The sequence below is a fragment of the Rhinolophus sinicus genome, linkage group LG01, assembly GCF_036562045.2.
Source record: "Rhinolophus sinicus isolate RSC01 linkage group LG01, ASM3656204v1, whole genome shotgun sequence".
Lineage (NCBI taxonomy): Eukaryota > Metazoa > Chordata > Mammalia > Chiroptera > Rhinolophidae > Rhinolophus > Rhinolophus sinicus.
In genome coordinates, this window is record NC_133751.1 from 59,853,031 (window position 1) to 59,874,540 (window position 21,510).

The 21,510-nt window shown below is 43.3% G+C and overlaps 1 protein-coding gene across 26 annotated transcripts in view; it reads right to left on the minus strand.

The window, feature by feature from the left end:
* Window positions 1–21,510, minus strand: part of KALRN (kalirin RhoGEF kinase) — a 617,732-nt gene that overhangs the window by 228,798 nt on the left and 367,424 nt on the right. For all 26 annotated transcript variants that reach the window (XM_019738972.2, XM_019738955.2, XM_019738953.2 and 23 more), the window contains 8 exons: window positions 18,429–18,578; window positions 15,179–15,293; window positions 11,614–11,729; window positions 11,015–11,137; window positions 4,648–4,830; window positions 3,118–3,236; window positions 944–1,010; window positions 263–372 (listed from right to left, as the gene is read on the minus strand). In XM_019738972.2, coding sequence (XP_019594531.2) covers window positions 263–372; window positions 944–1,010; window positions 3,118–3,236; window positions 4,648–4,830; window positions 11,015–11,137; window positions 11,614–11,729; window positions 15,179–15,293; window positions 18,429–18,578 — 983 coding nt within the window. The remainder of the gene's footprint in view (window positions 1–262; window positions 373–943; window positions 1,011–3,117; window positions 3,237–4,647; window positions 4,831–11,014; window positions 11,138–11,613; window positions 11,730–15,178; window positions 15,294–18,428; window positions 18,579–21,510) is intronic.

The window sequence follows — 21,510 nt, forward strand, 5'->3', positions numbered from 1 at the left end:
TACTTGGGATGAAGATGCTGCCAGGTAGGTCCCTACGAGGAGCACTGCCGGACACTTCACTCTCCATTAGGAATTCTGGACAATCGTGGAGAAAGATGGGGGAATGACAAAAAAGTCTGACATCAACTGACATAGAAAATTTAACAGGTAATAATTTACTAGGTGAGCTTTAACGATCAGTTCTGATCCGTTTGTTGGGAAGCCCTGTTCTTGGGTACGTATTGCACTAAGTGTGCTCCATTTAAACCCTCCACCAACCTACTTGTTATGAAAATCGTAGATCTCCTGGATGTTGCCAAAGATGATATGCTCTTTATTAAGGATCCCAGGGGGAATCTCCTCCACACCACTGGTCATTTCCCACAGGTAGGTCTGTAAGACAGCAACAGTTTCATCACTGGCAAGAACTGCCACATGAAATACGGACAAAATCAACGGGCCTTAAAGCTGAAGACTGAAACTGGAAATGCATGTAGCATGTAAACAGTGAGATGGTAAAAAGCAGAATGGAAAGAAAGAAAACGTGACTGTTTCATTATCTTGCACTGCTGCGAGGGAAACACATCCTGACCTTCCGCAAGGGTATCACCTCCACACTCTTCTTATGTATTAAACGTGTGCATGTCTGAGTGTGTGCTGGGGGGAGGATGACGATTTTCAGACTCAAGTTCATTGACTGTGTCATGGTTTTGACTTTGAACTCCAGTGTCTTACGTACTTTTTTGCTGGGTCGAGCTTGAGTCTGAGAAAAGTTTCTTTTCAAAAGTACTTCAAACTCCCATGCAATTACTATTGACCCCAGGACAAAGATTTCCTCTGGTTGGCTTTTTATTCATTAAGCTCTAGGAGAAGACAAAGAGCACTGAACTCCTGTCAAGGTCTTGAGTCTGGGAAAGAAGTCCTTTTTCCAATACAACTGTGAACTGATTACTGCAAGACTTACCTCTAAGCACTCATGTAAGTCCCTCACGTAAGCCTTCTCTGTCTGGAGTAGTTCAGCCATGATGAATCTAGAAGGAAACACATGGGCTTTCAGTTGGTTAGAGATATAATACCTCCCTTCCTTCAAACTTCACTTCTCCACCCCAGCATTTATGACATTCTTGACTCTTATTTTTCTACTTTACCAAAATGTCTCTTCCTTTCTTCAAAACTCTTTGCCTCTGAGTATTACCCCCTGAGTCCCTCTCACTCTGATCATTTGCTCTGTATCCCGCTGCCATGTTTGTGCTCAGCCAGTTCCCCATTCTCTCTCCCTTTTCCACCCTGGTTCCCCCATTTTGTGATTCTGTGCTGATATGTATCTGTTCTCAATTGCAGTGTGTGTTTGCATGTGTGTACAAGCGTGCAACACCATTCATATTAGTGAGGAAGCTTGAACCTCAGCTTCCCACATTTCTTTTCCAGCTCCCAGAATGATGATTTCTGTTCAGTTCAGTTGTTGACTTATACCAAAACAATTCACAGTATCATGAGTTAAACCAGATTTAAAAGCTAAAAACAACAGATGCCAAGACACCACCACCGAGCCTGAGGGGTTAGAAAATTTTTATCTGTAAACACCCAGATGTATTTGTGGGCCCTTTAGTCCCTGTCACAACCACTCAACTTTGCTATTGTAGTGTGAAAGGAGCCATAGACAATATGAGAAAAAATAAGTGTGGCCGTGTTCCCATAAAACTGTGTTTATGGAAACAAAAGAATTTCATCTAATTTTCACATCACAAAATATTCTTCTTCTTTTGATATTTTTCAATCATTTAAAAATATAAAAAACAATTTTTACCTTATAGGCTACATAAAACAGGTGGTTATTAACCAATGCTACCCCAATACATTTAATTAAAAAAAACACCAGGCGGTGGGTCAGATTTGGCCCGTGGGCCACAGTTTGCTGACCTCTGGCCTGGATTATCTTGCGCACCTCAACATTACTTCTGATGGGGCGTTCACATCACAGACGGACGTGCATGAAGCTGAGCATGCGATCACAAGCACAGCACAAACGAATGATGGTTAGTGACTGCTCTTCCATCTCCCATAAAGAGAAGCCTGTGCTACAAAAATACTCGTCCTCAAGGAGAGGGCTCCCTTCCTCCTTGGGCCCCTAAATAACACAACGTTATTACTTCCTACAGTTGTGTGTCTTTCTTCATAATTTACCTCTACTACCCTCTATCCCATTTTGTTTTATTTTCCATGCATCTATTACCGTCCTCTTTGGTGTCTGTAGACAGTCCAGCAAGAAGATTTGATCCAGTGTGGTCTCATTTCCCCCTGTTATGGGGTGAATTATGTCCCCCCCCAAATTTCATACATTGAAGTCCCAACTCCCAGTACCTCAGAAGGTGACCTTATTTAGAAATAGTCATTTCAGATCTAATTAGTTAAGATGAAGTCATATTGAAATAGGGGAGGCTCCTATTTCAAAATGACCAGTGTCCTTAAAAAAGGGGAAATCTGGATAGGCATGTACTCAGGGAGAATGCCGTGTAGCCAAGAAGACAGCCATCTGCAAGGAAAGCCCTCAGAAGGAACCAGCCCTGCCAACACCTTGATTTCAGACTTCTAGCCTCCAGAATCATGAGACAACACATTTCTGTTCTTTAAAAGACCCAACTTGTCATATGTTGTTACAGAAGCCCAGCCAAGCTAGTACATTCCCCAGAGGAAATACAAGCTCTGACTTAGCAGACCAGCTCCAGTTTCTTCCCTCCATGGGACCTGTGGTCCTACTTCATTTTGATAAAATCAATGACATAGGGCTTCTCAATCTTAAGACACACTATTTCTTTCCTGCATCACCCAAAGGGAATCTGTCAAAATATTCTTCATAAAGCCCTTGCAAGATCTCTGTGTACGTGCAGCACCAACAATAAAGAAAGCAGGATGGTCAGGAAATGGTTCATACGGTTGGCATTATTCATTGTCTCCACTATCCAGTGCCCTGTGGTTCTTGATTAGTGTGAAATATGGGCAAAAGCGTCATGTATGTTCACTGCCACCTCTGTCGGTGGCTATGAGGACCCATTGATCTGTCAAAAGGAACAGGAGGCCGTGAAAACCAAGCATAGTCACAAGAAGCCTGCTGTTGGTCGGAAGCTCCCCCAAACATACTCTTTCTTCCGGGCGGACTTCCGCTTCTCCTCGTTGACCTCATGGTTGGCATCCCGCAGCTTGACCTCACGATCCGAAAGGCTTGCTGGGATGATGTCCAGCTCGAGGTCCTTGTTATCCTACACACAGAGAGATCGTAGACGTCAGCCTGGAGACACTTTGGGAAAGCAACTCACCAGAGTTGGGGGAGGCGGTGGAGGGGAAAAATAGAGAAAGATATAATGGGGAAGGATGAGAAGATGGGCAATCACACAAACTACCACCCACAAGCATGCTTTGTCATGGGATAATGTTTTTTTTCCCCAAATAAGAAATATATAAAATGTTCAGGTCAAATGTTCAGGGCTAATATCCACAGTGAAGAAAAACAATAAACACATTTGAAGATTACTGTCATATTTCCCCAAGGACTTTGGTCCTGATAGAATCTAAACACACACACACACACACACACACACACACACACACACTCACCCAAGATTGGTTATTATGCATTAACATATATGTGAAACAGAAACACATAAAGACATAAGAAAACTTTCATTTGTCAAGAAAAAAGAATAAAAGCAATTTGTTTTTAATTTAAACAAGCAACTTCCCTTGTCAATAGAAAGCTAAATGATAAAGCAATTACTGAATTTTCTAACTGCCTATCCCTGCTTATTTCAACCACTGTTTCGTATTTATACAGGATGGAAACCTCTAGAAAAAAATCTCACAGGCTAAAGCCTGGGGGAGGACATTAATTCCCCCAATTTTAGTGGTTTGGCCATTTCGCTCTCTAGTCTGCCCTGCTTCAGAGCATGAGCCTATTTAAAGATTTAAGAATTAGAAATTGTAGGATTAAATTGCCAGTCTGTATTTAGCTCTTAATTCACAGGTCACTGACCCCTATTATAAAGAACAGATTAAAGTCAGTCTTCCCTTGCTTCATGGCAAATAGTACCTCTTTTCAGTTGGAATGTCAAATAGCCTTTGCATGAATTACATCCCCTATTCTTAAAAGAGTACTGGGGACTCTAATCATTTGCTGATTAACATAATTGGGTGGAAGATGGTTCTGATGAAGCCAAGATAAAGTTTTAGTTCTCAAAGTCAACACTTAACTCTACACAGAGAAAAACTCTATTCTGTGTTGGCTAGCCATAGACCCCCATCCCCGGCTAGCCAATTTTGCTATATATATATGTATGTATGTATGTATGTATGTATGTATGTATATGTATATATGTATATATGTATATATATATAGCAAAATTGTATATATATGTATATATATATACATATACATATATATTATATATATGTATATGTATATATATGTAGCACTAATCATGGAGGGCTGGAGGCCAGTGGCTTAGCAGCAAGATGCATCCCTCCACTAGAAAAACCACACAAGGCAAGAACTCTGGGTGTCAGCAGCTCGGAAACCCTGCCCTGGAAGCCCTGCTTCCTTCCACAGCCACGAGACAGTAGTACTGAGGGGGAGGAGAAAGGGGGAGGTTCCAGCTGGGCAACCCCCATACCCACCTCTGTGTTGACTCCTAGGGCTTTCTCCAGGGAGTACCGGTACTTTCCCATCCTCAAGGAGAAGTCTCTGTAATGCTTGTCCACCGTGGTCACCCATTTCCTGATCTCTGTGGCATGAATATGGCCTTTTTCCACAAAGCTATCAGCCAGCTGAATCAGAAGTTTCACCTTCTCCTTTGTTTGCTGCCCCAAAAGATGGCCTTCAGTTACTATGTTACATTTCCTCTCATAGCCCCCACCCCCTTTTCGTCTTCACCGTAGCCACAGATAGCTCATCGCCAGGCTGCTTGGGTTTATAGCCCAGGTCTATAACTTCCTAGCACGGAGGTCTTGACAAATTACTGAAACCCTCTGTGCCTGAGTTCCTCCGTCCCTACTGTTATGTAGGGATCATAACAGAACCTCCATCATACAGTTGTGAGCAGTACATGGGCTGACAATGTAGAATGCTTAGAACAGCACCTGGAACAGTGCTCACAGAAGGACTCAGGAAGCAGTGGCTGTTGGCCATCATGCTATCGATGTAAGAATCTCTTACATTAGTACAGTACTATATCAGTTTACAGAGTATGTTAATGTCACATCTGAGACTCATCTGAGTCGTAAAGCATCCCTAGGAGGAAGGTGGAGAGAGGTGATGTGGGGCTCTTTGAAACCACGGATGAAAAAAATCGAGGCTTAGAAAGGCTTAGGGCTTGTCCAAGTTCATACCACCTGCAAGTGACAGAACCTGTCTGCCTCTGTTCCATAGTTGCTAGTTCTCGCTCTTCTCTGTACTGGCCTGAAGTAGGCTTTCTAAACGTCAGATAAGGTGGACTACGCCAGGACCTGATGAAATGCTACTAGCAGCTTTAAGAATAAACTCTGCTCCTTTCACCACGAGAATCGTGGCCTTAGTTTCCATGGAGAAAGGGAGAAAAGAATGAATGAAGCTAGTGTCCATTACCGGCCTAAGTGAGATGGAGCTCTGACATGCATTGGGTTAATTTCATTTCTCAGAACAGTTTGCTCCAGGTCTACTCTGTCCACACTACTGTGCAGAAGGTTGTGGGGACACGCTGGGGGCGGGGCTTAAACAAAAGAGGGAAAGAAGATACTCATATCCCCCAACAGCCTCATCTCGAGAGGGGACAAGATTTTCATAGAGAGTAGTTAAAGAACTCAGGGCACTATGAATGAATGAATGTCAAATAAAGAAGCATGTATAGTTAACACTGTGGGAATTTTAAAACAGGAAAACAATGAAAAGTGGGCCGACCCAAGCAGAGAAGTTCTCATGGCAGAGGCAGGACTTATGTTGGGTAAGATACAGAAATAGAAGGGATGTTCAAACAACTAAACATTTGCTCATCTTTTTATCTTAAGTTTCAGTTTTGAAACTCTAAAATATATCAGGGAAGTCTAATAGATTTTAAGAGGAAGGAAAGACTATTTAAACAATATTCTGAGAAGTAGAATTATCTTTTGGACTGGAGGAAAGTAGGTCCAAGGTTTGGATCACGCCACAGTCTAGATAACTGAGGGAAACTGAGGCAGAAAATCACTGGGGGACGAGTAGAAAACACAGAAGAGCCTTTCTCATCCTCTCTTGCCTTTCCAGGCTCATTACAGCCCCTCCCCAGCCACTAACCCTCCCAAGAAATGCCAGAGGCAAGCAGAGAGGACTTAGCCGGCCATACGGCCAGGGTGACTCACGGTCCGGCTCTCCAGCAACTCACTCAACACATCTAGGTCTCTCCTATCTCAGGACAGTGAGTTGGTACCCACAGCTGGGAGACAAGGGGCCAGAAGAACTTTGGCACGAAGAAAGGAAAGTGGGTATGAGGACAGGAGGAACATCTCCTTAGCCACGAAAAGGCTAAAAAATAGTAGCATTGGGAACTGGTTAGGAAGATACCTGGTATCCTAAAGTCTTCTATCTTACTGCATTTAGGGGTTTTTCTTTCCCCCTGGGGTCGGGGAGATACATATTTGCTATTTACTTAAAATAGAGATTAATTTTTGCAGCTATAATCAAGAAATCCATCTTTAAGGGCGGCCGGATGGCTCAGTTGGTTAGAGCCTGAGCTCTCAACAACAAGGTTGTTGGTTCAATTCCCACATGGGATGGTGGTCTGCGTCCCCTGCAACTATAGACTGAAAAATGGTGACTGGACTTGGAGCTGAGCTGTGCCCTTCGCAACTAGATTGAAGGACAACGACTTGGAGCTGATGGGCCCTGGAGAAACACACTGTTCCCCAATATTCCCCAATAAAATTTATTTTAAAAAAATTACTTAAGAAAAAAAGTATGGATGTGATATTGTGGACAAAAGGGAGTGTTTGGGAAATATAATTCATCTGGATTTTCCTTTCTTTCTTTTCCTTCCTTCCTTTAATCAGTTAATATTATACCATCTTTCCTTAATCAGTGAGCCTTCCTCTGAATATGGTTTTATAAAAAGCCCTTTCAGTGTCTTTAGCACATTTCACAAGTCTTTAAGATTTAGTCTTGGTATTACTCATAATTTCATTATAACCTTTAATTTGCCTTTCACTGCTGATATTCCTTGTCTTTACTGATATATTCTGTGTAAATAATGAGCCTATTGAGTTCTCTGTGTGGGTAAATAATTCTCTTGAGGAATATCTTCTTATTCATTCCACGTGGAGAGTTTATCATTACATATGAATAACTAAACCTTTCAAAAACATCCATCACATGTGACCTATATTCCTCTAAAGAGTCTCAGAAACAGAATTATCCCCATCTTTTATCTGAACTTTTTAGGATCTACTTGTCTCAGTCTGAAGTGCCTCTATGACATGCCAATGTTCCTTTCCTCGCAATCTGAATTCCAAGACATAATTCAGTTTAGCTAAAGCTTTAATAACTTTCATTGTTACTTAATTCTCTTTTGTTAATAAGAATGTAGTCCAGTTTATCTCACAGCTTCTTTCACTTTCAGAGATAAAATTGCCAGTTTACAAAAGTGTTTTCTGCATCCCATTACTCACTGGGAAATGTAACTCAAAACTACAATCAGAAACCACTTCATATCCTCCAGGATGGCTGCATAAAAAAATGGATGAAAGCAAGTGTTGGAGAAGATGGGGAGAAGTCAGAACTCATACATTGCCAGTGGGAATACAAAATCCTGTAGCCACTTTGGAAAACAGTTTGGCAGGTCCTCAAAAGTTAATTGGATGCTCCATATGACTCAGCCATTTCACTCCCAGGCATATACCTAAGAGACCTGAAAACATATGTTCACACCAAAACTTGTGCACAAATGTTTACAGCAACTGATAGCCCCCAAATTGGAAACAACCCAAATGTCCATCAACTAATAAATGGATAAATAAAATGTGGTCTATCCCTACAATGGAATACTGTTCAGCCATAAAAAAATGAAGTGCTGATACATCTACAGCATGGATGAATCTTGAAAACATGCTACGTGAAAGAAGCCAGATACAAAAGACTACAGATTATCTGATTCCATTATTTCCTGTATATGAAATGTTCAGAACAGGCATATTCATAGAGATAGAAAGTAGATTAGTGGTTGCCAGGGGCTGAAGGGAGGGGGGTGGGGGGTGACTGCTAACAGATGTGAAGTTTGTTTTCAGGGTGATGAAAATGTTCCGGAACTAGACAGTGGCAATGGTTGTATAACCTTGTGAATACACTAAAAACTACTGAATTATAAAAAATGAAAAACAAAATACTTTTTAAGAAATTTTGCTTTTAGAAGAAATGGAATTCTTCCAGATGTCGGGATCATTAAGCTTTCCTGTCACTGTGCGCCTTGATCCCTTGTAAATTTGAAACCCACAATAGGAAAACATGATCTCCCAACTGGATTGCCTACAGCGTACCACGACAAGAAAATTTTGCTTTCCTCTTATCCTCACCCATAGTCTCTTCATCTTACTTTTATTCTTACCTTTGGGGATTGTTATACAGCAAGTACTTTTCTATATTCAGTATTTCTTCTACTTGAACTACTTTTTTTGGGAGCAGACTACGTATATTCTGAATATGTATAACAATTCAATACTTTATTGCCCTGTTTAGTCATGAGATCCACCATAGTGTCTTCTGGTTTAAGGTCAATTTGGTTTCCATTTCAAGTTAAGTTGATTGGTTATTAAGCTTAAAACCCAAGATGGCTAGTTAAAGGCACTCTGCCTCTGGGAAATGGGGCTGGGATGTTCGGGACACCGCGACCTTCCATCAGAAGTTCCTCAGCTGGATTTGTTATTCTCCAGATATTCTAACAACAAATAGCCCTGAGACTTGCAACCTGATAGGTGGGGGAACGAATTCCTATGAACAGAAATAGTTATGAGGGAGAAATAGTTATGAGGGAGACAATCAAAGTAAAGGAATCATATTAAATATATTAATATATTTGGGAGGAAGGGGTGTTTTCAAGTCTACCCAAATTTCTTTTTATCCCTTATGTTCACAAATGTTTGTGGCCTCACTTCAATCCATAAGATACAGTCAGGTAAGTGAATAAAGCATGTTTCTTGTCCTTCGGGAACCCACTGGTTCACACAGATGACTGGAGAACAGGACAGTCCGTACCACATGCCTTAAGGGTTATACAGACAACGAGGGCTATAGGGCAGCGAAGGGCCAGGTCACATCCTGGCATGTAGGCAGGATCCCAGAGGAGGAGTCACTGAAGTGGAAAAAGATGGGCTCTTAAGAAGTACAAACGAAAGGGAAGGAAGGATATTCTGGACAGAGAAAGGGTATGAAAAAGGTACAGAAGCAAGAAAGTAGATCACGTAGCCTCAGAGGGTAAGAAACCCTCCACTCAGCTGGAACATAAAATTTGCATAAAAAAATAACTGAAGCCAAAGCTGGGTGGCAAGGTGGCACAGCTGTAGAAGTTGTTGAGTGCTGGCCTGAAGGCACTGGAGAATCCTTAAAGTTCTTGATCTGGGTGGTAACGTGACCATAAGAATGTTTTAAAGATGAACAGCACCAAAGAACAGGATGGATTGGAAGGAAGGAAAGGCCAAAAGCACGGGACCTAATTAGGGTGGTAACAATGTGAGTAGAAAAGAGCAGAAAGATAGGAAGAAGATGGTAAAGGAAGGATGAATTAAACTGACTAAATGATTCTCCACATTGTCACTTTGGTTAAGGACAGAGTCTGCTCCCAGGAAGTTCTGGGTATCGCTGTGATCCACCTGTGGGAGTCGGCACACCAGCGGAGCTGGTCCTATTCAGATTAAAAGTTCATTATTTTTAAAAGCGGGGCAGATAGATGCAAGGTGTATAATTCAAAAGCCATTTTCATTTAGAGTTGAAAAGGGTTCTGTACACCTGCCACCTTCCTGGTGCTGTTTGTTCTGGCTGGTATTGAAATGAGTCTCTGAACTGACAGCTTTTCACATGGGGTGAAAAGGCCCCAAGGCTCACAAGGACACAGGGGAAAGGCTCCCCACTATCAAGGGTTCACAGTGAAAGATTCATCAAGTGGATAACCGCTTCGGAAATAGCAGATCAGGAATGAGACACAGGGCCTCATTTTGTCGAAGCAAACTAGAGGAACATTCGCCATAGTGTCAGAGGGCTCTCTGGGTAGGACGGGCATTAAGTGATGAGAAGAAAGGTTCCTCCATGGCCGGGAGCCCACGTGAGGGAGAAGACGCTACAAAGAGGGAGCTCAGATAGATCAGATTTTCATTCAAACCCAAGGCTCCTCAGATTGAATCCTGGCTGTGAAAACAGATGAAAATGAGACTTCATCCTTTTACAGCATTCTCTGCCTAAGTGTGAATGGGGGTGTGAGGGGGTGTGGTATGTGCAATATTGTATGTTTTGCTCCCCAGTCTGGCTCATTTGCAGGTCTGAGGCCGGATGGAAGTCCAGTTGACCCTTGAACTGTGTAGGGTCCACCTACACACAGATTTAAAATCAACAGTAGTCAGCTCAGGGAATAAACTCACCTGCTTTGTGAACCCACCCATAGCCACTGGCCCTTCCCATAAAGTGCACTTCTCAAACCATTCAAATTTCAAGAACATGTGGCTAAGTGTAGATGTTCACACATGCCATGTGCATGTCACATGAATACATCCCTTCGCCTTATTTGGCCTGCAGGAATATAGCACGTTTCAGAACCTGGCGCACAAAGCGGAGTATGTAGAAGCAGTGACTTCCCACATACAGATGTTCTACCCGGCCGCTGCAAGTCTTTGGGTATTCGGGTTTCCAAGGAGACGATCCTACCTGTGCTTCCCGCCCTGGCCACTGTGATTAAGCATTTCTGTGTACAGAGGCTGCTTTCCCTTCCGCAACATGACACTGGCCAGACTGGGGAGGGCTGGGTGGATGTGGGGAGGGTTCCGGGGTGCTTCCTACCTTGGCAGGCACCCTGAATTCCCCATATTCTTTCAGCAGTTCCTGAGTCTCCTCTGTGGTCTCTCCGGTGGAGGTATGTGTTGAGAGGTAATATTCACCTGTTTCTTGGATCCAGTCCAGCGCCTGTTGGAGGAAACAGCCCACCCCGTTCCCCAAAAGCCAACTGTCAGTAGGAAAACATGCCCTGCTACATGGATCAGCTTGTGATTTGGGACCGGGTGATGGACCCAGGAAATGCTGACATGATTCGATCAGTATGTAGCTTAGAAGTTGATGATTTTATGAATGAGCCCTCACTTGTTAGACTTGGAACAGCTCTCCAGCAAAGAGAGTGCCTTGCCCATTAGACTGGCCCAGTTTCATTGTGAGTTAGGGGCAATCTGCCCCCAGAATGTCCTCCCAACTCCTGGTACCAAACTCTGAATAGAGTGCCTGGTAAAGGCTGAATGACTGGTAAGCAATAGCCTGTTCTTTTTCCTCTTTTCATCCCACCTCCCAGCTCTACTATGACCCTCTTTGGGATGTCCCAAGTGTTGGTCATCTTGGCCTGTGTGTAGTCCCTATAACTGAGGCGAAGCCAGGGAAAGCTCTGAACATACCTGTTTAGCACTGCGCTCAAACACCACGTATTGCTGGCATTGGTCTAACCGCCGCTTCTTCAAGGTCCAGAAGTGCAGGACGCGATTTTCCCTCTGTAAGAGCTCACTCAAGATGGCTGCAGGGCAGAGAGGAGAGCTGGTCATGGGAAAGCCCAGCCGCTTTGGCCCCACGCCCCAGGTGCTAGATAACTGGGACCTTCACACCTCCTTGGAGGACTAACCCAGGCATCAGAAGCAAGGGAGCAAAGCTTGGTCCAGACAGAATTTCCCCGAGGGAAGCAAAATGGGGGAGACTGGGGTGAGAGCTTGCTGATGAGGTTCATTAATTAATGGGGGAAGAATATGTACCCAGGGTGACTTAAAAGTGGCCCTGATTTTTTTTTCACACCAAAGCTAGTTCTTGGTGGTAAGAGACCATATGAAGCGTCAGTCCCTAAAACGACAACTAACTCAATAGGCCCCTGGAGCCTATCAGAGTGAATGGACTTGACAGGAATTCCAGCCATTGTTGAGGAGTTCTAGGAGGAAGTGGGAGGGAACGATGGCAGAAAGGCTGGTAGAGCCACACGGGTACCTCGCCTCATGTGCCACACTCTCTGCCCTGCACACGAGGTTGTGCACACAGCACTTTAACCGCAGAGCCTCAGTTTTAACACTTCTAAATCACGGGCAAAGGGAAGCTGTGTGGGAATCATGTCCACAGGGAATCATGTGACGAGGCCCAAACTTCCATGTTGTTTTGGATCCGATCATAATAAAAGCTGAAAGCTGGTCCTATGTTGCCTCTACTGATAGTAAGTGTGAGGATAAGATTAAGGCACATGGAACCACCGTGGGCCCTGGTAGGTGTCTGTCCATGTTGTTTCCCTCCCTGCTTCTCCTGTTGAAGAGCAGCTGGCTCCGTGGATAGATTTCCTAAGTGTTTTAATAGTATGTGCTACGCTTGAAGCAATCAAATTTATTTTGTGCTATGTCCGCCTCCTGCTTGCTGCTAGCTATATTAGATACCAGTAAAATACACAATGATGACGATATGAAAAATTATTATTTATTAAGCCCTCACTGTGTGGCAGGCACATATTTTCACAATACCTCATGACGCACGCATGCACTGTTATTATCTCCATTCTATGATGAAGAAACTGAGGTGTAGAGAGGATGGGTGGGTAACTTGCCCAGGTCATTCAGACAGAAAGGAGCAGCGATGTTTGACCTCAGAACCTGAGTCTTTAGCCACTTTGGTTTCCAGTGTTATTGGGGCTGTAAAACACCAGTTACTGAGCTCTACAAAAAGGCTGCACCCCAAATTGCAGTGTTTACACTTTTTATACTTAAAAGTTTTTGCTGATTTTGTGTACTTTTAATGCTCCATGGAAGTTTGGATCTCTCCTCCCTTAGGCTGAGAGCTTGGACGGGTCCCATGATTCACCTCGCCCTACATCTATGCCTTTGTCATGTAACGTTTTAGTCCAAAGAGACAAAGTGTACTTTCTCATCCCAACCTGGGCTGGGCCATGTGACGTGCTTTGGCAAATGAGTTGGTAACACAAACAGGGGCTCGAAATGTGCTTGTGCACTGACACTGCCCCTTGTATCTCTGCCATCAACACTATAAGAACATCTCCTGGGTAACTGCTGCCCCTTCCACTGAGGTCCCAGAACTAACACACGTGGAACAGACAAGCAGACAACCTGCAGGGAAGGAGCCGGGCCAGGCAGGCTTGTAGATGGCAGCAGAATTGCATTGCTGAGCCCAGCCAAGACAGCCGTTCCCCAGCCAACCATCACTTAAACAGTAAGTGCTTACACTTGTATACCACTGAATTTTTTGGTTGTTATGCAGCAATAATTACTCCTGTAACAAAAACTTAAAATAAGTGGCACTGGCTTTGGGTCCAGGCAGCAGGTGGAAAAGAAACAGATACAGAAGAGAGTGTAGGCCCTGCTCAGGTGGATGCTTCAGCTGGGCAGATGAGTGTGAACCTGTTTCCTTTCGTCTTTTTTGTCTCCTTGTCAGAGTTCTGCTTAATGCAGCTCCCTCTCAGGTGACTGAGAGAATCAACTCAGGTCAGGCAAAAATCCTGAAGAGTTTCAGGTTTCATTTCCCTCCTTCCTGAAAGCTTTCCTATGGGCAACAACCTGCCTTCATCCCCACGAAGGTGTGGCATACCCTGCTCTCCCGGGCTGCCTGCCACTCTCAATACAGTGAGATGTAGAGAGTGCGTTCTCAGCAGGCAGCTGGCCTCACCAAGCTGCCACCTGCATTCAGAAGTCAGAACACAGGCTCTGAAATGTGCAGGAAGGGGAAGGTGACAGAATGCCAGTTACCCACAGGGTCACTCGATCACAAATAGTAGCATATCTGGAAAAGGAACGTTGCTTCCCTCTTCTTTCTAGGGAACTTTGATTTCTAAATTTAATTCTTCCAGTTGGCCTCTGATCTTTTCACTTTCTGAGCTCTCTGAGCAGGGAGGGAGGCTCTTCTTAAAGCAGCTTCTTAAAGCCCCTCCCACTGTCCACTTTGCAGCTCTCCAGGCCTGCCCCTCTGCCCCCCCCTCTAATCCAAGTCAATTCTGGTTCCCTCCCTAGCCTTGGTCCCAGGGTTCTATTTCTCTGCTGTGTCAAGAGGACATTTTTAAAATTCTGCACCCATTCAAAGGCTAATCTCTGTATGGTCCAGAGTAAGTGATTCCACCATTAATAATTTAAACTTAATTTGGTCAGCTAATAAGCAGTTTTTAAAGGTACTGATTTTTTTCATACAATTATAGACCTTATAGAATTAAGAGAGACATTAGATTATCTAGACCAGTACTTATCTAAATTTTTGTGCACACACATCACCTCGTTGGGGTGAGATAGGGGGACCTCTTACCCAAATGCAGGTTCTGACTCAGTAGGTTTAGGTGGGGCCTGATATTCTATGTTTCTTACAAGCTTCCGAGTGATGACAGTGTTGCTGGTATGGGGACCCCATTTGGAGCAGCAAGAGTCTAGACACCCCTTTTCAGTTTTAAATAAGACAACTGATGTTTTAAAAGCTTAAGCAGTAAGTATGAAAGCCAGGATTAGAACTTGGTTTTGTGATTCTCAGTCCGTGTGTTCAGTCTTCCCAGGCTGTGTGAAACCCTGGCATGATGCTGTTTAGAATGTGAGCCACGTTGGGCTATTTACATTTAAATTGACTAATATTCACTAGAAGTAAAAATTTGCTCCAGGCACATGTCAAGTACTCAACAGCCATATATGACGAGTGTCTACTACATTGTACAGCATCGATATAGACCGCTTCTGTTATTTCAGAGAATTCTATTAGATAGCACTGCTCTAGACTGTAAGATAAATGACAATGTTTGGGGGAAATTTTAGCCTCATTTTTCCCTTCCAAATCTTGATGTATGTTTAAAAAACTTCCCATACATCACCACAGCCCGTGCCATCCCACATCCAACTTTTTCTTATCCCAGGAGAAGAACCAGGAAATCTGAGATTGCATGAAGACAAGGGACACCACCTCTGGCCTGTGCTGCTGACGTGGCTCATGGCCGGCACGTCTCACACTGACCTTTCACTTGCTGCTCAGGTCCCCGAGTGTGGCTGGCGGCACTGGGCATACTGACGTTGTTTCTGTGGATGTACTTGAGAAACACCTCCGCGTTCCGCCGTGCCAAGGTGCAGGCCTGAGGGAGACAGAGGTATGAAGCCACCAGACATGAGGCCTGGTCTGCCAGGTGCATGGGATCCAAGATACCGGAGAAGGGGCTTCTGGAGCTCTGGGTGAGCTGAGCATTGGAGAACACTCTGCTTCATGGACACTCCCATCCCAGTGCAGGAGGCTCATGCTTTTACTGAGTAAAGAACTACACCCGGTGCCTCTCCCCTTTCCATCACAGACAAAAATCACACCTCAGCCATCCCTTGTCTACTGCATGTTAAGTCAGTATTACTAACTTCACTCTTAGGCTGATTTGCCTCTGCCACCAGAATGCCTCTTATATGACCACAGGTGTAAGCCACTTTAACATTAGTTTAACTTAGACTTGAGAAAGCAAATTTGGGAAACACACCTATTCACCACACATTCCAAATCTAAATAGATATGACCCACATTTAAAAACTTATTTGTCTGCCATCTGTGTGTCCTTTTTAGAAAAATGTCTCTTCATGTCCTCTGCCCATTTTTTAATTGGGTTGTTTGTTTTTTTGGAGTTGAGTTGAGTGAGTTTTTTATAAATTTGTGATATTAACCCCTTATCAGATATATCATTGGCAAATATCTTTTCCCAATCAGTAGGATCCCTTTTTGTTTTATTGATGGTTTCCTTTGCTGTGAAAAAGCTTTTTAGTTTGATGTAATCCCACATGTTTATTTTTCCTCTTACTTCCCTCGAAACAGTTTTGGAAAAATGGAGGAAAAACTGAGGGTTGCTAGATGGGCAGGGGGGTGGGGATAAGGGGAAGGTGAGAGGTTTTGGGAACGTACAGAGGGATAGTGGATGGGGGGAGGGGGGTTCACACAGTGTGAGGGATATAAATGATAAATGTCTAAGTTTTGCTTTGTCTTGTGCACCTGAAACTAATTAATAAAAAAAAAAAAAAAAAAAAAAAAAAAAACTTATTTGTCGGGCGGCTGGATGGCTCAGTTGGTTAGAGCCTGAGCTCTGAACAACAGGGTTGCCGGTTCAATTCCCACATGGGCCAGAGAGCTGTGCCCTCCACAACTAGATTGAAGACAATGAGCTTCCAGAGGAGCGGCCGGATGGCTCAGCTGGTTAGAGCGCAAGCTGTCAACAACAGGGTTGCCGGTTCAATACCCACATGGGATGGTGGGCTACACCCCCTGCAACTAAAGATTGAAAATGGCGATTGGAATTGGCGCTGAGCTGCGCCCTCCACGGCTAGATTGAAGGATGACTTGGAGCTGATGGGCCCTGGAGAAACCCACTGTTCCCCAATATTCCCCAATAAAAAATTTAAAAAAAATTTATTTGTCCATCAAATCCACCCTCATCTCAATACCACTAATAAATATCCTATTGCTGGGAAATATTGCTCTAAGTAAAAGCATAAGAGCTGTTATATTACCTCCTTTAAGCTCCCAAGAGCAGTGGGTGGCAGAGAGGACAGGTCTGTCCCAAGTTGTTGTACCCATGGAGGAAATCGAGGCCCAGAAAGGACTGGGGTCATGAATTGAGTCGGGGCTAGCATCCAGGTCTACTGACAAATATTTCTAGTTTCTCTCAAGACAACAGGTGTTCTGAATTTCTTTAAAAAGCAGCTTTTTCCTGATTATAGAAATAACACATAGTAGTCCACTCAATTTTAATCCATAGTTTTCAGAATTAAATGATCTCTAGACAAAACTGTCAAATTTTAGAATCTTTTTACATTTAGCTTCCGATTCTACAAAGTAGACAGTAAAAATTATTTTAAGTATTGCATTAACAATACTGGCTTCTGGGAACTCTGGTAAAAGACTGCTGGTCGGTCCATCTAAACGCCCATGAATTTAACAGCTGGATGGTGGTCCAATGCTAAAAAAATCCAAGAGATCAATGAATGCACACAAATGGAGAGCTTGATGTGCCATCCATTGGGCATATACTTCCCACAACAATAGGGAGTTTCTCAAGTATGGTTTTAGGTACATATGGAAAACATCACACCAGAACATCTTCCTTTTTTCCTTCTTCAAAAGAAATATTTAGTTTTATGAAGAAATACCTTTATACTTCTATTTAAAAGCTTTGATATGCTCTAATTAAGTTGTTTTGTTTAATTTTTTTTATAATAGGGAAGACTTTTAAAATCATCTTAAGCCCTGTATAGAAGAATTTCTATTGACTCTCATTAGTAAGAGCTGATCACTAAGGGTTCTGATTGAATGCAGACGCCAGACAGGGAGGAGGGCAGGGGGAGGCCATCTTGAAAGAAAGAATAAAAATAAAACTCAAAGAGGTGGTTAAGTAGAGAATATCCCTCATAAAAGAAAGGCAGTTAATTATAGAATTGTAGAAAGTCAGTGACAACATGTCAGCATATAAAAATTCTCTTTTGTACTTTCAGAAACCTGAGAGGAAGCAGAACATGAAAGCAAGGAATTTGAGAGTGAATGGAACCTTTAGATGAATTTTAACACACAAGACTCTGCCAGAGAGAAGATCAAAGGCTGGAGGAAAGGGGGATAGGAGGACTTCCCATATCAGCTGAAACTCTGTTTGCAGCAGGCCTGCGCTTCCTCCCTGGGAAGCCGGGGCTCTATTAAAAACAAAACAAACAAAATAAGGTATTTCTCTCTTCCGACAGAACAAACAGTGTTACATTTACTGGTAATCGATGGTTGTCAGCTTGATAAATAAGTAAGATGTGTAACTGTATTTCTTTAATTCTTGCCTTAAATTTTGCATCATCCGGTTATAAACAATTTAGTTGAATATTATTTTATATCTGGGCTTATATAGTTCAATGAAAATATTTCTATAAACCAAACACTGTTGTGAAAGTATGTATTTTTTTTTCCGTTAACATCCATGGGCTATCAGGATATTGGCACATGGCGCCAGCAGTAATGGTGTATTCTAGCTGCCTAATTATACAAAAGGTGCTGAGGGAAGTAAATAATATTTGAAGTGTGACCTTTCAACTTTTCAAGTTAACCAGCCAATATCTTCTCTACAAATGCCTCCTTTTAGAACTTGGCGGTTGGGAGAGAAAGAGAAAGGAGGAAAAGGGAGGAGGAGGAGGGGGCAGAGAGAGGAAGACGTAGATGAAAGAACAGGCTCAGCCCCAGACCTTGCATGACAATGTGCTCTGACCTTGAGAAAGGCCTCCTTTTGTTCCAGATGTTTACTGATGAGTGGAATGACATGGTCAATCTCTGCTGCTGGTCCCAGTTTATCTCGTCCACCGCACCAGTCCTCATCTCTCCGGTATTCTTGCTCTAAGCTCTCCAGCACGCTACAGACCTAATGAATCATGGAAGAAAAGACTCAGTAAATTAATCTGTTGGGAAGTATTTTACGAGGACCTTCAGCGGAGAGAAGCCTGCCCAGGTGCACAGTTTTCCATTTGGAGTTCAGTTTGTAGGTTTAGGGTATGCAGTGCCCCTGGCGTGTGTGAGAGAAGTCCAGGAGGCAGTGAGAATCCAGCATCGGGAGCTTGGGGGACAGATTATGAGATACGGATTTTCGAATCATTTCCTGACAGTCAATGGTTGAAAGCTGAAGCTATGTGGATTGATGGCATCACCTAAGGACAGTATGTAGAATACAAAAGGTAAAGAGACTAGTTCCTTGGGGGTTTCAAAGTGTTTGTATATTGTTATCACCTGACCATAACTCTGTGAATTAGGTAGCACAGGAAAAGGAGGTTTGGAGAAGACACTAGGGTTGCCCAACCATCTCTACTTGTCCTATAGGAAGTAGCCTCAAGCAGAGGTCAAGGAGGCAGCTGCCTATGTCATGGGATGTATGGGCCATAAATGAATGTTATCTTTTCCTTCCTTGGGGAAACATATCCCAGCAAAAAGGTCTCAAGGAACTACTTATAAGGCAATGATATTTCCAGGCCTTCTACTGCAAAAGGTTCATTTCCTTTGGAGTGGTAACAGACTTGGGTTAACCTAAAAGTGAGTTAAGAAGCTTTTCAGTTCAAAAATTGCTGAGAGGCCATGCTCTAAGAGTGACCTTATAAATGAATTCCCAGGAGAGCAAAAGCATTTCGAATGGGGCTCGGTGGGGATATTCGGTTGAGTGTAGGAGACCCAGGGCAGCCTGGAGTCAGGGCCTAGGGAAGGAGGCAGGAAATAGAAACTCATATTCCTGTACTTGCCTTCTATAGGCTCTGATTCCTTGCTTGGCTAGGGCAGCTGGGGAGAGCAGCTATAAGCATCCTTGGCCTCCTCTGTCTGAGAAAGCCATCCCTTTTGATGAATGGTGTGGCATTGGACAGGACTTTTATTGAGTTATGAACTGAGCTGAAAGATGTCCCAGGAAGAACATCCTCGTGGCCAACATGCTTCCCATGACAGGACGGTCCAGTCCCTAAACTCTAGCCGACTTCTCTAGCACCAAGCATATTTCTTTAGGCAAGGCATGAAAACATTCAGGAAGGCTCACGCACGTCTTGAGAGAAATGCTAAACATTCAAAAATTTTAAGAAACAGAGTACTTGACACTTGTCCCATGATAGTATTGGACTTAACACTAATCAATTTGGAAGCTGAAAAGATTACCAAGCATAAATCCTTTTTAATTTAATAGGTGGAGAAACAGAAATCTAGAGAGAGAAAGTGACCTTTGGCAAGGTCAGCTCAGGATCAAATTTCTTGACTCTTAATCTAATGCTTGGTCTTCTTTACCATCTTGATCCATCTCAAATTAAAATTTGTGTATGACAGGGATTAAGTCTCATTTTTACATGAATATTGAGTTGTCTAGCACCATTTGTTTAAAAGACATTGCTTATGAAATTGTTTTGTCAAAAATCAACTGACTGTATAGGTACGGGACTGCTTCTGGAACCTCTATTCTGTTCCATGTTGTCTGTTTTTACACCAATACCATTCTTGCTCATCACAGGTTTGGATTAATTCTCAAAAGCAGGTAGCATAACTCCTTCAATGTTGCTCTTCCTTTTCAAGATGGTTTTGGCTACTCTAGGTTCTTTACATTTCCGTATAAATCTTAGAAACAGCATATCAATTATTATTTTAAAAGCTTGCTGGGATTGTGTTGAGTTTATAGGTCAACCAGGGAAGCTCTTTATCATCTCAGTCTGCTCTGCTCACTTCCATGGCCATCGAGGGCATCATCTCTGTGAAACGACTGAGAGAAGGACTGAGAGAAAGTGTGGAGACTGGAGACTGGAAACTGGCTGCAGGGCCCTCTGACAGACATGTTATATTTGCTCCAAGACACTTTCCCATGGTCCCTAAAGTCACCCAGAAGAGAATGTTTCTTTAATCTATTTCTACTAGGAAGCAACTGGAATGAGGAAAAGTATTTTACACTGAATAAAATTACTCCTGTTTTGGGCCAGCCCCGGTGACTGAGGTGGTTGGAGCTCCATGCTCCTAACTCTGAAGGCTGCTGGTTGGAGTCCCACATGGGCCAGTGGGCTCTCAACCACAAGGTTGCCAGTTCAACTCCTCGAGTCCCACAAGGGATGGTGGGCAGCACCCCCTATAACTAAGATTGAACACAGCACCTTGGGGTGAGCTGCTGCTGAGCTCCCGGATGGCTCAGTTGGTTGGAGCGCGTCCTCTCAACCACAAGGTTGCCAGTTCAACTCCCTCAAGGGATGGTGGGCTGCGCCCCCTGCAATTAGCAATGACAACTGGACCTGGAGCAGAGCTGCGCCCTCCACAACTAAGACTGAAAGGACAACCACTTGACTTGGAGAAAAGCCCTGGAAGTACATAATGTTCCCCAATAAAAGTCCTGTTCCCCTTCCCCAATAAAACAATCTTAAAAAAAGAATTACTCCTGTTTTAAACCTCTGTTTCATGAAAAGAATTTTCTAACAGCACCCAAACCATTTAAAAATTCCTCTTAGCCTTTGTGCATATTGCTGTACAGATGTAATAGAAATGGGTCTGTATGTTTATGGCCCTGTTGTATCTATTTCCTGCCTTTGCTCTCACAGCCACACCATCTTACCAGTTAGGCTCATAGTTCTCCAATGACAGAGAGAGAGCTGTGTGTCCTCCATTAGACTGGAAGCCCCACGAGTAAAAGAGCTGTATGTTTTTCAAGCAATGCATAGTGCTTACATTTTGTTCAGCAAATTGTCACTCTCCTCTCCCAACCTTTATAGGAGGCATATACTTCCCTGCTTCACTGATGTTGGCTTGGCCATATGACTTTTGGCCAAAAGGATGTTAGAGCATGTGACATA